The sequence below is a fragment of the Elaeis guineensis genome, chromosome 3, assembly GCF_000442705.2.
Source record: "Elaeis guineensis isolate ETL-2024a chromosome 3, EG11, whole genome shotgun sequence".
Taxonomy (NCBI): Eukaryota; Viridiplantae; Streptophyta; class Magnoliopsida; order Arecales; family Arecaceae; genus Elaeis; species Elaeis guineensis.
In genome coordinates this window covers 10,485,721-10,500,101 of record NC_025995.2, presented here as the reverse complement: position 1 = coordinate 10,500,101, position 14,381 = coordinate 10,485,721, and the positions used below count along the sequence as shown (strand labels likewise).

Genomic DNA, 14,381 nt, shown 5'->3' with positions numbered 1-14,381 from the left:
ACATCCAAGCCAAGGCATAACATGTCACACACACACACATATGTAAAAGTAGGTTGGATTAGCATAACTTATGTTGCTCTTCTGTGACCCATAAAATGCAATTACTCCAGTCAGCCAGGTCAATAGTGGATCTGATCAAAATGAGTGTTTAGGTCATCCTTCACCAATGGGCTTGGTGTATATCAAATCAGATTTGCCAGCGAATCATATGCTAACTTATGTCCACTACCTGACCCTTGATATGATATCCGGAATATAGCCAGTGGGATAGGTGGATGGAAAAAGTTTATTGGTTGGGCCTAAAACTACCAAGATCCTAGCACTCACACTGCACTCACTGTAGGCAAGCGTAGGATATCCTTAGCTTTAGAGAGGGAAGGAGAGAAGGCGTATTGATACATCTGGCTCCAAAGGACTGAGCTTCGAATTATTCTTCTGTGCATCATCGCATTTATTTCTTTGTGGTCCATTTTGGTACCAATCTCTCCCTCCTCTCTCTCTCTCTCTGCACCAGTTTCTTTTGTGGGATATGGGATGCAGTGTTCTAGCGTTTCAAAATGGTGTGGTGATGATGTCTTTGGTGGTCAGTGCACAGTACCCGTCACCAAGCAACACCAGCACAAAACCTTGTGCCCACTTAGAAACAACTGAAAAAGTTTTTATTTTTGGAAAAAAAGAAAACACCACCTCATAGCCTTTTCCACGTGATAAAGGAAAGTGTAAGCCCACCATAGGCTAATGCATGCGTGTATGGGGTTTCACCACCCTCTCTTTCCACCAGCCTCTGCCCTTCTCCTTTTAAGCTTTCCCCACTCTCTTTCTCACCATATCCCTTTCAAGCCTACTTTAAAGAGAGCTCTTTTCTGAGCCTTTGGTGTGATTAAAGGGAGGACTGGGCTGAGCTCTGTTTCAGTGGAGGAGAGGAGGAGAGGCCTATAGGACTGAGTTGGTGAGTCAGCATTTGGATACTTTGGCTGTAGCCCTGTTGCCTTTTATTATCTATTGGGTTGGTTTTGTTTTTACCTGGTTGTTTTTGGCTGGGGAAGGAAGCTCTGCTTTTGACCTGCTTGCATTTGTTTCTTGCTGCATGTTTATTTGAGCTGGGGAGTTGATGCTTCTTGGAAGCTTGGCTTTTTGGGACTGCATCATGGGATCTTTTCAGTTCTATTATGTCAGTCTTGGGGTTGGGTTTTTGAATTCTAATCCTTCTCTTGTCTCTTTCTCTCTTTCCTCTTGATGTCATGGTCATCTTGATAATTTGCTGTGCTCTCTAGAATCAGCTTCACATTTTTATTTTGAATCTGGGTAATTAGTCTACTTGTAACCATTTCTATTTACTATTGAGATTTTACTATTATTATGAGTTTTTAACGTAACTCTGTGTTTATGAGTTGACAGTGGTGTTGGGTTTATGCTCTAATCCTCCTTTGTCTAGTTTCTGGCTTAAAGAGTTGAGGTCTTTAAGACTTCCCCCCTCAAATTTAATGGTTTGTGTTTATTTTATGAGTTCTTAGGTTGGGTTTCTGTTAATTAGTTTCCTCATAAATGTCTTTGTTTGACTTTGGTTTCTGAAAATTAGATGTGCTGATGCTTTCCTTTCATTTACGGAATGGAAGTGGGTTAGGGTCTGAGTAAGTCTTTATCTAAGAAGATTTTGTTAATGCTTTTTATACTTGGTTGGAATATTTTAATCTTATTCCATCTTCATGAGTTCAAGAAACGTTTAAAGGTTTCACTCTTTTATATGTGATGCGAAACTCTTGTTCTTTAATATCATGAATTTTTTTGATATCAGAGATGGGGTACCTCATCACTCATTTCATAAGAGCAGAAATGAATACAAAGATCAAAAAGAGCTTATTTGTTTGGCGCATAAAAAGAGGTTTAATATCATGAACTGTATAGTTCATTATATTTTTGACCAAAATTCTTCTATCTACTTTATGGGTTCTTGCTGTTGTTGTTTCTTGTTTTATGAAGATGGAACTCATGGTTCCATTGAGTTTTGTCCCAATGCAAGAAAAATATTGAATCAAAAGTAATGAGTTTTATGAATTGGCAGGAACAGTGAGTTGTGGCAGAAACATTGTGTTTTTATTCCCTGCTTCAATCCTTTGGTCTGTACATTGTTTTAATAATGTATATATATATTTATATTTTACTCTCCTCCTTCCTTTGGGAATTGCATAGGTCTTGCTGACAGGTTTTCTTCTCTCCTTTCTTCTGGCTTCAGCACAGGGTACCAGAAAATTTTTGAGGAGGTAGTGGTACTCAATTGGTGAAAGACGCCTTTGTTTTTAAACGAGGTTGGGTTTTTGCTTCCAAGTTCTTCTGCAGCCATGCCTATAAGACAGATGAAGGAGAGCTCAGAGCAGCACCTTGTGGTCAAGGCCCAAGCTAATAACCCCATGAACCAAGTTCAGAAGGCTTCTAAAACCTCTCAGAATGGCAAAGGCCTACCACCTCAGGAACCACCCCAGAATGCAAAGCAGCCAAGCCACAACCCATCTCCTGCTAAGAATAGAAGCAGAAGACGAGGTCGAGGAGTGCCAAGGGCTGGGCAAGGCGACACTCTATCCGGCTTGAAGTCACCAACCACATACCAGATTCCAACTGGGTGTTTGGAGAATGCAAGTCATTTGGGTGAACCAGAGAGGGGTTTCCCTTCTTCAAGTAAATCTCTGGGGTTTCCTCCAAGGCCTGGGCTTGGTCAAGCAGGGACTAGATGTATAGTAAAAGCTAACCATTTTTTTGCTGAGCTACCAGACAAGGATCTAATCCACTATGATGTAAGGAAATTAATATGTTCTAACTCTCTCCTGTTTATAATTTTTGGAAGTTTGTATCATGTTAGCATAACAAGTACCGAACTTATAATAAATTTACATTGCTGGCTACCATCTGTTATTTTTCATGTTTTACAATTGCAATAGTATATTTTCTTCACTTCTAATTGCTTTTTAGATATTAATTTTATTTACTTATTTCAGCATTTCAAGATGGCAAAAATGAATATACTAATTCGTTGGCTTATCTTTTCTCAAATAAATGGGTGCAAATGGACATATCAATCTGACCTCCATATTGGTTTTTGTCCTTGTTTTTAGGACAAAAGTAACATTTCAGCTTATGCATTTTGTTTATTTCAGGTGAACATAACACCAGAGGTGGCATCAAAAACTGTGAACAGAAGTATCATAGCAGAGCTGGTGAAACTATACAGGGAATCTGATCTTGGGATGAGGTTGCCTGCGTATGATGGCAGGAAGAGTCTGTATACAGCTGGAGAGCTCCCTTTCTCTTACAGGGAGTTCAACATCAAGCTTGTGGATGAAGAAGTGGGAATTAATGGCCCCAGGTAAGGACTTGTGGTCAAATTTATTGTGTCATTTGTTTCCCATAATCTCTTTTACTTTATCTGTTAATGGGACCATGCACTCCTTTTCTTGCACCCCCAAACATTTTGGTAGACTTAAAATGTGCTAATCAATCATCTACAGGAAAATTTTCTTTTGGATTTTGTTAGCATTTTGTTTTTTTCCCTCATTCCTTTGCTCTAGAGTTTCCCATATCTGTTCTTATCCATCTGTGCTGCAAGTTTTGTGGACTTTTCTACTTTGTCAAGTCATCATCACAGAACAGTATTATTCCCTGCTCCTGTAATGATTTATTTTCACATTGCTAAATTGAAGCAGAAGGGAGAGAGAATATAAGGTGGCAATTAAGTTTGTTGCCAGAGCAAACTTGCACCACCTTGGCCAATTTTTGGTAGGCAAACGTGCAGATGCTCCACAGGAAGTTCTTCAAGTTCTGGACATTGTTCTGAGGAACTTTCGAGTAAAAGGTGTCCATCCTAATGAGGTTTTAATGTGGTTTTAATACTTCTTCTTTAGGTACAATGAGTGGTTGAGCTCTTCATATAACCTACTATGTATGTAATTATGCATATTAGGTACTATCTTGTTGGAAGATCTTTCTTCTCTCCTGAAATTAAGACACCACAAAGGCTCGGTGATGGTTTGGAGTCATGGCATGGGTTTTACCAGAGTATAAGGCCTACCCAGATGGGGTTATCCCTAAATATTGGTATATCTGCCTAAAATTCAATTCCTGTATGATTAAATGATGTTGATATGTTAATGCATGCATTAGAAAGGAGGCCTTGGAAGTTCTGTAATTCCTCCTTTCAAATGTTTGTTGTTTCATTTTTGTTCTTTAGACATGTCTACAGCAGCATTTATCGAGCCTCTGCCTGTACTTGAGTTTGTGGCTCAGCTCCTGGGAAAGGATGCATTATTGAGGCCCTTTTCTGATTCCAATCATGTTAAGGTATCAGTTTGTTTATACAATGTTAGATATGTGTAATTTCCCTTTCGCATGTTAGTTAACGCTCCTTACTCTTCGCTGTTGATATTCACTAGGTTAAGAAAGCACTTAGAGGAGTCAAAGTTGAAGTAACACATAGAGGACATGTGCGACGGAAGTACCGGATATCTGGATTAACATCGCAACCTACTAGAGAACTCATGTAAGATCCCAGAGTAGATGACTCAACATAGCTTGATTGTATTATCTTTTCAACTCCTATCAATTGTAATCAAGTTTTGCCATATCGATCGATATTGTACCATACCAATACTGAACTTGTATACAGTTTCATACCGTACCGACACTCAGCATGTCTTGCCATCTCATACGGTACCATGTATTGACATTGTAATAGGATGGTATCAGTATGGGGTCCGGTACCAAGATGGCGAACCTTGATTATAATGTTTATTTTCGGCCAAATTTGAGGGATCTTGATGCTAGTTTGTGTTGGTGACTAAATTCTTTATTATGGGTCAACTTTCTAGGTTTCCAGTTGATGACCAATGCATGAAGTCGGTCGTTGAATACTTCAAGGACATGTATGGATTCACCATCCAATATACCCATCTTCCTTGCCTTCAAGTGGGAAACCAGAAAAAGGCTAACTATTTGCCAATGGAGGTGAAAGGATTATATTATGATGTCAGACTGATTCATTAGGTACCCTTTAAGTTATGCTGGTCATATTGAAAAAGTCATTGTTGACATCCAAATTGTAGGCTTGTAAGATTTTGGGAGGGCAAAGGTACACCAAAAGGCTAAATGAAAAGCAAATCACTGCTCTGCTGAAAGTCCAATGCCAAAGGCCGAAGGATAGACAGAGTGACATTTTGCAGGTGCTCTATGGACCACATGTCCCAAACATTTGTCTGCCTGGATGTGTTTTATTAATTAAGTGCTTGTTTTCTTGATACACATGTATCATTGAGCCTCTTATACCAATGTCATATGCAGACAGTTCAACATAATGCCTACAATCGAGATCTGTATGCAAAGGAGTTTGGGATCAAAATCAGTGAGAAGCTAGTTTCTGTTGAGGCTCGAGTTCTTCCTGCACCTTGGGTAGTGCTTAAGTTCATTCAGCTTATGATTATTATTCTTATATTGTTGTTATCATTATTATCATTGTAGTTGCCATTATCATTATTAGTGATCCAGCGTCACTTTTTTTGCCTGTCTCGTTCTGCTTTGGTGTTATCTTTTTACAGTTGAAATATCATGACACTGGGAAGGAGAAAGATTGTTTGCCTTATGTTGGTCAGTGGAATATGATGAACAAGGTATTTCCTTTTTACTTATTTCTTTTTCTGTTTGGAAAAAAAAAAATCACAACCAAGTTTTTTCACATGGATTGCTCAATTTTTATTCCCTGAGGCTGCATCTCTTAATCCAGTTTTCCAGATATGATATGTCATTCTTAAGTACTGCCTGATTTTTGAAGCCTGGGTTTCATGTTGATTGCCTTATAGAAAATGATAAATGGAAGCAAGGTAACTCGGTGGGCATGCATTAACTTTTCCTGTGTTGTCCAAGAGAGTGTAGCACGCAATTTTTGCAAGGAACTGGCTCAAATGTGTCAAGTCTCAGGCATGGTAATCTTATTATGTTTAAATATTTCATTATACCTTGTGTTAAAAATGACAGTTGTCTTATGATTGTTATTGTCATTATAATTGTATTTTTCTTTTCCAGGAATTCAATCCTGAACCTCTAATTCCAATATATTCAGCCAGGCCTGAACATGTTGAGAAGGCTCTGAAGCATGTCTATCATGCATCAATGAATCTCAAAGGGAAGGAATTGGAGTTACTAGTAGCTATTTTGCCTAACAATAATGGCTCTTTGTATGGTATACTCTGCATGTCCTTTACTTGATCCCACTGTGTAAATTTATGATTTGAGTCAAATGGTGATTGTCTTACATTTCCAGGGGATCTCAAGCGGATCTGTGAGACAGATCTGGGGTTAATATCACAATGCTGTCTCACAAAGCATGTTTTCAGGATCAGTAAACAGTATCTTGCCAATGTCTCCCTGAAAATCAATGTAAAGGTAAAAAAGAGACATCCTAATTTAAAGCACCTTGATAGATATACATGTATGTTTACTTGTTCATGGCTATTATAGTTGCATTCTTACAAGTTCTTTAAACTTTAAAGATGAGATATTGGCCATTTTAACTGATCATTGCTACCAAGATAGATGTCCATTGATGCGAATTTGTTGTTCTCTTTATGCCTCCAGCTGTTCAATGTGTATTGTCGATGTATCCAACTATCTACTGTTATCATAAAGTATAGCTTCCTATGAAAGACACAATGGTATCCCTGTTGAAACTTCATGTAGAAGGAAATTTATCATATGCACTGTTATTTGAAATTTTGGTTGATACTGTTCTCTTCCTGGTTTTGCATTGGCTGAAAAAGCCCAAATATTGCCCACATAAAAAATCATGGCCATGTTCCATGGGTCATATACACTTTGTATATTGGCTATCATGCTCATGGATGCATGCGTTAGCTTCTATCTTCAAGTGCTTTTCCATTGTACAAGGCTAACCATCTGAAACCAAGAAACTTGGATCCTGGAAAGTTTAATAACTTATATAAAATTATAAAAACTGTGAATATTAGACCTTTCTTTTGCTCAAGTTCTTTAAAGTGTCCCACTTAAAGAAAAGCAGGATTACATGAGAAATATATGATGTTTTGCAGACGGGAGGAAGAAATACTGTTCTTATGGATGCAATCAGTTGGAGAATACCATTAGTCAGTGATACACCTACTATAATATTTGGAGCAGACGTGACTCACCCAGAAAATGGAGAAGACTCCAGCCCTTCAATTGCTGCTGTACCGAGAAATTTATGAAGTGCTAGATAATTTCCATAATATTTGTTCAAAATCTCAAATGTCAATGGGTCATTTCCTTGCAGGTAGTAGCTTCTCAGGACTGGCCTGAAATTACAAAATATGCCGGCCTGGTTTGTGCTCAGGCACATCGGCAGGAACTTATACAAGATTTATGTAAGACATGGCATGATCCTGTCCGGGGCACAGTTAGTGGAGGCATGATTCGGTATGTAGGTTCTCTTGTCCACGGTAGAGTCATATAGGTTCAATTAAAGTACACCATAAATACATGTCCATGTGGAAGTATCTTTATGGAGAAATTATTTAATTTTCAGTAGTATCATTTGGTAATTCCAGCGTTGCTGGTTTCTGTTCCATAGTTCACACAACCATCCATCATTACTTGAATTTTTTTTTCTTTTCTTGAGCATAACTGCTTTAGGACCTTTGTCTCTTTATGCTAAAATTCCAACAGAAGTTTATCTTCCTTCTGATAAATGCTTTCTTTTTATATACCACAGGGATCTCTTAATATCCTTTCGGAAGGCTACCGGGCAAAAGCCATTGAGGATCATATTTTACAGGTTATCATACATTTTCAAGCATGTGTAGGTTTAAATGTTGGTTTTATATTGAGAAGCAACTCATATGATCCAACTTCTAGATACAAGCTGCCTATGATTAACTGTTTGTCTATTTCCACTTTTCCAAGCTTTAACGGTGAATTGATTTTTCAAATGATAAAGTATTTCTTTACTTGTGTATAGCCTTTTGATCAACATATGGTGGATTTCAATGTAAGGCATATAGTTGATCAATTTGAAGCTAATCCATATCCTCCTCGGTATGGTCTAAAGCCTTGTCATTGGGGCCCTTATCATTACCCTTCTTAGGAAGGTTTTCAGCCTTGTATGAGACCCCATATTCATAGTTTACTTGTATGGTCAAATACAACCCCATACCAACACATGGTACACTACTGTAACTGGCATAGCACCTATACCATCACCATGTGTTGATATGAGGGTGCACCAAGTCCATGTACTGCACCAGTTAGTATGGTGCTGCTCCATATTGTAGGTTCGCACTCAAAACCTTACTGCTAAGCAAGGTTTACCATATCGGTCAATACGGTACTGTATCAGTACTAAACTGATACACAGTCTTGTATTGTGCCGACACAATATGTCTTGCCATCCCGTACCATATCATGAACCAACATTGTAATATGATAGTACTAGTATGGGGTTTGGTACTGAGATGGAGAATCTTGCTCCTAAGAGTCTTATGAATTAAAATGTGAAAAAGTATTGCAGTGTACATATTGAAACTAATGATCAATTCTTAGTGAATTCAAAAAATCGGCCATGGTGTGATAGTCCAAACATGTAAGCTTATGATAAAGGCATAGATCATCAAATATTGCACATTTATTTAATACATGATCTGAGCATTAACACATCTAGACACTACAATTTTATATATTCTTGCATGTAGACCATGCCATAGAACTTAAGACACTTCCTCCTCCCTTTTTTATAATCATGCTAGTCATAGATCAAGAGTTTGGTAGATACTAAAATCATATTGCACCGTCAATCTTTATGAAAAAGAAAAAGTGCCATTGAGAGGATGGGAACAAAAGTCTTGTATTAACTGACTATAAGATGTGCATCGTGTGCTTAGTTAGATCATGAAAAACTAGCCTTTTGTTGGGTAACTGGTTAACAAGTATAATGGATCAAGAGTGTCCAAGGCAAGGTTTGCTAAAGTGGTATTGGAGGTCATATTGGTCAACAACTAGTTCGATACGGTATAGGCTTGTATCATGCCGATCCAATGCATAGCCAACCAGGGAGAAGGAGAGGGACCAAGGGTGAGGAAGGAGAGAAAGAAGGTAGAGAGAGGGGGAGAGGGAGAAGGAGAGGGATGGAGGAAGAAAGAGGGAGGGAAGGAGGGACAAGGGGGGCTGGAGAGAGAGAGAGAAAGAAGGGGGGTCGAAGGAGGTTGATGATCACCGGCTGAGAGGAGGGAAAGGGAGAAGAAGAAAGAGGGGAAACTTATCTCATTGGTGATGGTTGGTATCTGATATGTCTTAAATTTACCGCAAGCGCACGGTGTGCAATGTAGCACATCCGACGAGTACGAGTCGATCCCATGGGGAATTGAATTTTTAATTGTATTTAAATGCTTGCTCAGGCGAGCTTTAGAGAAAAAGGAAAGAGATTATTTATTGAATTATACACTACCAAAGCAATAAACTAATTAATTATGAAGGTAAATTATCTAAAAGATCTAGGGCTCTTGAATCCACTAGATCAATAAATTAGAGAGCCTTCCTATGATTTTTCTTATAATGTCCCTTGATCAAGGTGTAAAATATGAACAAGCATGGATCATAAAGAGATTTAACTCAACTATGATCCATCAAATATTTTGTTCTCACCCTAATTAAGAGATCCTTCCTTTCTTCACTTCTCTTATGTTATCCAAGTATAGGCTATGAAGGGATTTTGACCCAACTATAACCCATCAAGGTTTCCACATGGAAAGAGAAGAAATGATTTAAAAAATTGTGATCTTTTTATCAATCATCTCCTCTTACATCGAATCAAGCATGGACTATGAAGGGATTCTGACCCAATGATAGCCCATCAAGTCTCTTAGCGAGAGAGATGAAGGGAGAAGAATTCTAAAAATTTAAAAGCTCGAAAAGAGAAATTGAATAAAGCAGACTTTATTCATGATCTAGCTTCATCGCAAATCCCAGAGGGATTACTTAGCCAGACATAGTTGATTTAAAGTCAAAAATAAAATAAAGACTAATTCTACTTGCTGGAGTTGAACTTGCGGAAATTAAAAATTACAGAATTAAAAGATGCAGAAATTTAAACTATCCTATTGCAAAAATTAAAATTGCAAAAATTAAATAGAAAGAAAATAACTAATTTATTTCTGAATAAAAATTCTGATACAAAAATTTTCAACTCCTAAGCCATTAACAAGGCTTAGAGTTTAAACAGAAAATAAAATCTCTTACAGAACCAGACTTCTCTCCTTCTCCTAGCTGACTCTCCTTCTCGTGTGTTGAAAGGGTGGAAGAAAGTGGGAACAAGGTGGCTAAAAAATTTTAAAGGTGGGTATGTCTGCTTGTCACACAGACCCCCTACAAGAACTATGGAGTGGAGAGAGTTCTCTCAGTAAGGAGGTGTAGAAGTCTTCTTATAGGTGTTAGAGAGAAGAGGATTTTGTATCTTTCCGATGTGGGACTAATAAGAGAATAAAAACTAAAAAAATAGATGACTAGATTTTTTTTTTTTAATTTTAATATCCAACATCCTAGTGGTTAATCTGTTTCCGCATTCCAGGCTTTCACCGCGTCAAACCGTATGCATCTTTATCTTTGCCGCATTTGTTCCCTCCATGCGTGAATCTGCTTCAATCGCACATGCTAAGAACCAATGAGAACCAGCCCATGTGCAGCACGTTAAAAGCCCATGGACGTCCCCGCTTGAACTTCGGCTCGCTTCTCTTTTTTTATTTTTTTTTCTCGCACAGGCCCCCGTTTGTGCTTATTCACAAAACCTCCACGCGTCCTGCTTTGTGCCGGCATACAGCTCCCTTCACGCATGAAATCCAAAGCCAACTTCTCTCTTTTAATGCTTTGAACAATTGGGCCCCTCCTCTTAATACTCCTGACGTGCTCGTATTGGATTGAATTGACTTCCGGCTTTGAATTTAATTTCATTTTAACTCTATTTTTTATCTCGTTTGATCCCTTTAAGCCTGCAGATCGGACTCTTCATGTTGGTGCAGCTTTTTTCTGTAAAATATACGAAAAAGTATCAAGTTTAAAAGAATAAAGATAATTTGATCCATAAATTAATACTTCTATGAGCAAATTTATATACCTATCAGCATCGAAAGAGAGAAAGAGCTGCTCGAAGGAGCGAGGGCATGATTGGGAGTTTGAGACTAGGGCATGATCAAGATTTGAGAGAACCCACTGGGGAGGGAGGAAAACAGCGAGGAGGGGGAGGGTGACTTACCTTGTCAGTGGGGCTGGTGTCAAAAGAGAGAGAGCAGCTCAAAGAAGCTAGGGCATAATTGGTCTTTGAGAGGTCATTTCAGGCAAGTTGAGGGGGGGAGGGGGAGAGTTTCATGGCCAAACCATCCTAATCAGTGTCAGTTCAGTATTCCTTGATCCAAAGCAACATCTAGTTTAGAGATAGTATGATAGACAAACACCTTCAGTTATAATGTGAGACACCACCCAATACTTTGGTAATACCAGAGCTTGTGATGATTTCTCTTGGTTTTCTTCTGAGGTGAGATCATCAGAGTCTCTGAGGAAGAATATGAGCTAATCGTGGAGCATTATTAGGAGGATCATCAACCTCAAAACTCAACCATGAAGTATACACAATGGTCAAACTAGCTACTAGTGTAAATGGTACATACAATATTGTACTATATTTGCAGAGCGAATAACCATATCATGCTTCATCAATCTAGGGGCAAATCTTATTTATGTAAATTCATTTAGCAGTTGATGAGGCTGAAGAACCTAATGCTCCTAAATGATGGTGGCTTGTCATTTTGGACATCAAGCTACTTAATACTTGGATTGTTACTTGTAAGTTGTAACATGTATAAACAGTCAGATCCAACTGTAGAAGAATATCATGGGAAGGTACAAGATGACACATCATGTGCTCAGTATAGCAACTCATTCAGTTAGCATGACCGTTCAGTGCATTGGAGGCGAGGGCAAAGTGGATGAACAAAAAGAACACTGTAACATAGAAGATTAGGTAAACATCAAATAATTTCTTTACAACATGTTTTATATTGAGCATTTAGTGACAATGAATCATGTGTGTTTCAAAAAAGCAACATGTTTTTGTTCTTAAAAAAATGATAATCCTATATAATTAAATGTTTGAGATAGATTAGTGCCTCATGAATTCAGAGTATTCTGAAGAGAATATACCTCAGCACTCAATCAATGATAAAGAAAACATGAAAGGCTGAAGAGGACATGGATAAACATTATGAAATATCTTCTTTAGGAAAGTGATGTGAAGAACCTACTTAGAACATGATCCACAAAAAGGCAGACAAAAATGAAGCCAGAACTATCATCCCAAAGAATCAAAAATTGTGAAGACTCAATGAAGAAGATGAGAAAGAGGGGTGGCAGGGGGAGGGAGAGGGAATCCTTGTGGTTGTACGGATGAAATGATGCAAGAAGAGCTGAATCCAACTCAGCTTGAGTAAATCAAATCACATGGCTTCAAACTGGCTTCTTTCGCTCATGATTGGCCCTAAGGTGCTTATGGGAGGGGGAATTCCAAATTAGGATTAAACGACCTATAGAAATTGGCACCACGGCAGAGCACCAATGCAGTGACAAATAGATGGAAAAAACAAAATATTTATTAAGAATTGGGGGGGGGGGAGGATGTGGACCTTAAGGTTTTGTGATGATGATGAACTTTGCAGCAACCAGTGGTGGTCAGGATTCTAGATTTCGTCAACAAGCTACTAAGCCTAGGCAGCTACACATTAAAAATTGATAGGATGTCTGCATTGAACTCAAAGGCAATAGGCATGGCAATTTCTTATGGTGAGTCACCTAGGGTATTGCAACCAGCTAGGTAAGACAATTCCCAACCCTGAAGCAAGTTACCTAATGAACAATTACTGTGAATCCATCGAGGCAATTCAACAAATATACATGGCATAGTCTGTCACATTTGGCACATCTATGAAATGCATGACAAAGCGGTGTATGTCCATATATTCAACAACTATTTGAATAATATTTAAACAATTAATAAACATATTCATATAACTTATGCAAATTCACCAATATTTTTTGGATGTTTTTGCTTTCAGGGATGGTGTGAGTGAAGGGCAGTTTTACCAAGTTTTGCTCTATGAGCTAGATGCAATCCGGAAGGTTAGTAAAATTTTTGCATATTTTTTCTTTAATGGTTAGACATATAAATATATAGTGTCAGAAGTTCCTTTGACCTAATAAAATAGTGCATAATTATATGCAGGCTTGTGCCTCCCTAGAACCAAATTATCAACCACCAGTGACTTTCATTGTGGTCCAAAAAAGGCATCATACAAGACTCTTTGCCAACAATCACAAGGATCGAGCTAGCACTGACAAGAGTGGAAATATTTTACCCGGTACATTCTTAAGTTAAGCTATGTAGACTTTAAGGTAGATATATTTGGAGTTTTTCTGATATAGATCTTTTTTTTTGTTTTTTATTCAGGCACTGTGGTTGATTCTAAAATCTGTCATCCAACAGAGTTTGACTTCTATTTATGTAGCCACGCTGGAATTCAGGTGATCATATTATTATTTGAGACATCAATCATAAATTTGTCTATGATTAGCTGAAGCAGTGCATAGGATGGAGAACAAGATATACTACAGTTAAATCACATCAAACTCAGTTTAGACTCAGGAAAATGGAAGACAATTAAATACTACTGCACATAATAACCAGATGAGTTCAGCAATAAACATGGAAAATGTGATTTGCCAGCATTATGGTCTGGAGCCAACTCTTCAGGCAGCAAGTTGTCTAAATTGTTTTTCTATTAAGTATGATGATTTGTTATGGGACATATCACCAATGATTAGGTACCAGTGCATATTAAGCTTGATGGAGGGAATTGATTCAGTTAAATAAGCATATATTTAACGTATACTACCTTACCTGATACAATGACTTAATCTCATGCAAACCTTCAAGATTATCAAATAGGATATACATCTCACAATACACAATTCAGTAGAGTTCCTTTAGAACAGGGTTATTCCTATTGTTGAGGAAAACAACATTCTGTGAAGAAAAGGCATTAAAAATGTTTATATCTATTCTTATCACTGAACATTCTGTCTTGTTTGATAGCACTATGAATTTGAGTTGTTCATCTAATTACCATCTCTATTTCTTCTTGAATCATAGCTTGGGGGATGCTACCTGGAAGTGTTTCTCAAGTCCAGTCTATGGCTTTCTGTGCAAAAAACATTCTTCAACCATGTTTTTTGGAGCACAACCTACTCATGAGTAGGGGGGCCTAATATTTCAGTTCAAGGAGAAGAAAGTAAATTTTATGTCTTCTTTAAAT

The 14,381-nt window shown here is 37.9% G+C and overlaps 1 protein-coding gene and 1 long non-coding RNA gene across 2 annotated transcripts in view; one reads left to right on the top strand and one right to left on the bottom strand.

Annotated features, from left to right (window-relative positions):
- Positions 1 to 743: 743 nt before the first annotated feature.
- The window catches only part of LOC105042205 (protein argonaute 10), a 24,028-nt gene continuing 10,390 nt past the window's right edge, over positions 744 to 14,381 (top strand). Inside the window, 21 exon segments of the mRNA XM_073253646.1 lie at positions 744 to 949; positions 2,234 to 2,789; positions 3,150 to 3,358; positions 3,696 to 3,823; positions 3,826 to 3,844; positions 3,953 to 4,086; positions 4,220 to 4,329; positions 4,422 to 4,528; positions 4,857 to 4,992; positions 5,091 to 5,207; positions 5,326 to 5,433; positions 5,580 to 5,651; positions 5,841 to 5,963; positions 6,064 to 6,220; positions 6,302 to 6,423; positions 7,086 to 7,223; positions 7,307 to 7,449; positions 7,745 to 7,807; positions 13,125 to 13,188; positions 13,292 to 13,427; positions 13,517 to 13,590. Of these exon segments, the coding sequence (XP_073109747.1) occupies positions 2,340 to 2,789; positions 3,150 to 3,358; positions 3,696 to 3,823; positions 3,826 to 3,844; positions 3,953 to 4,086; positions 4,220 to 4,329; positions 4,422 to 4,528; positions 4,857 to 4,992; positions 5,091 to 5,207; positions 5,326 to 5,433; positions 5,580 to 5,651; positions 5,841 to 5,963; positions 6,064 to 6,220; positions 6,302 to 6,423; positions 7,086 to 7,223; positions 7,307 to 7,449; positions 7,745 to 7,807; positions 13,125 to 13,188; positions 13,292 to 13,427; positions 13,517 to 13,590 (2,610 nt within the window). The 5' untranslated portion in view covers positions 744 to 949; positions 2,234 to 2,339.
- Positions 10,149 to 14,381, bottom strand: part of LOC140856428 (uncharacterized) — a 26,373-nt gene continuing 22,140 nt past the window's right edge. The window contains exon 2 of the long non-coding RNA XR_012139626.1: positions 10,149 to 11,046. This is a non-coding gene — a long non-coding RNA (uncharacterized lncRNA). The remainder of the gene's footprint in view (positions 11,047 to 14,381) is intronic.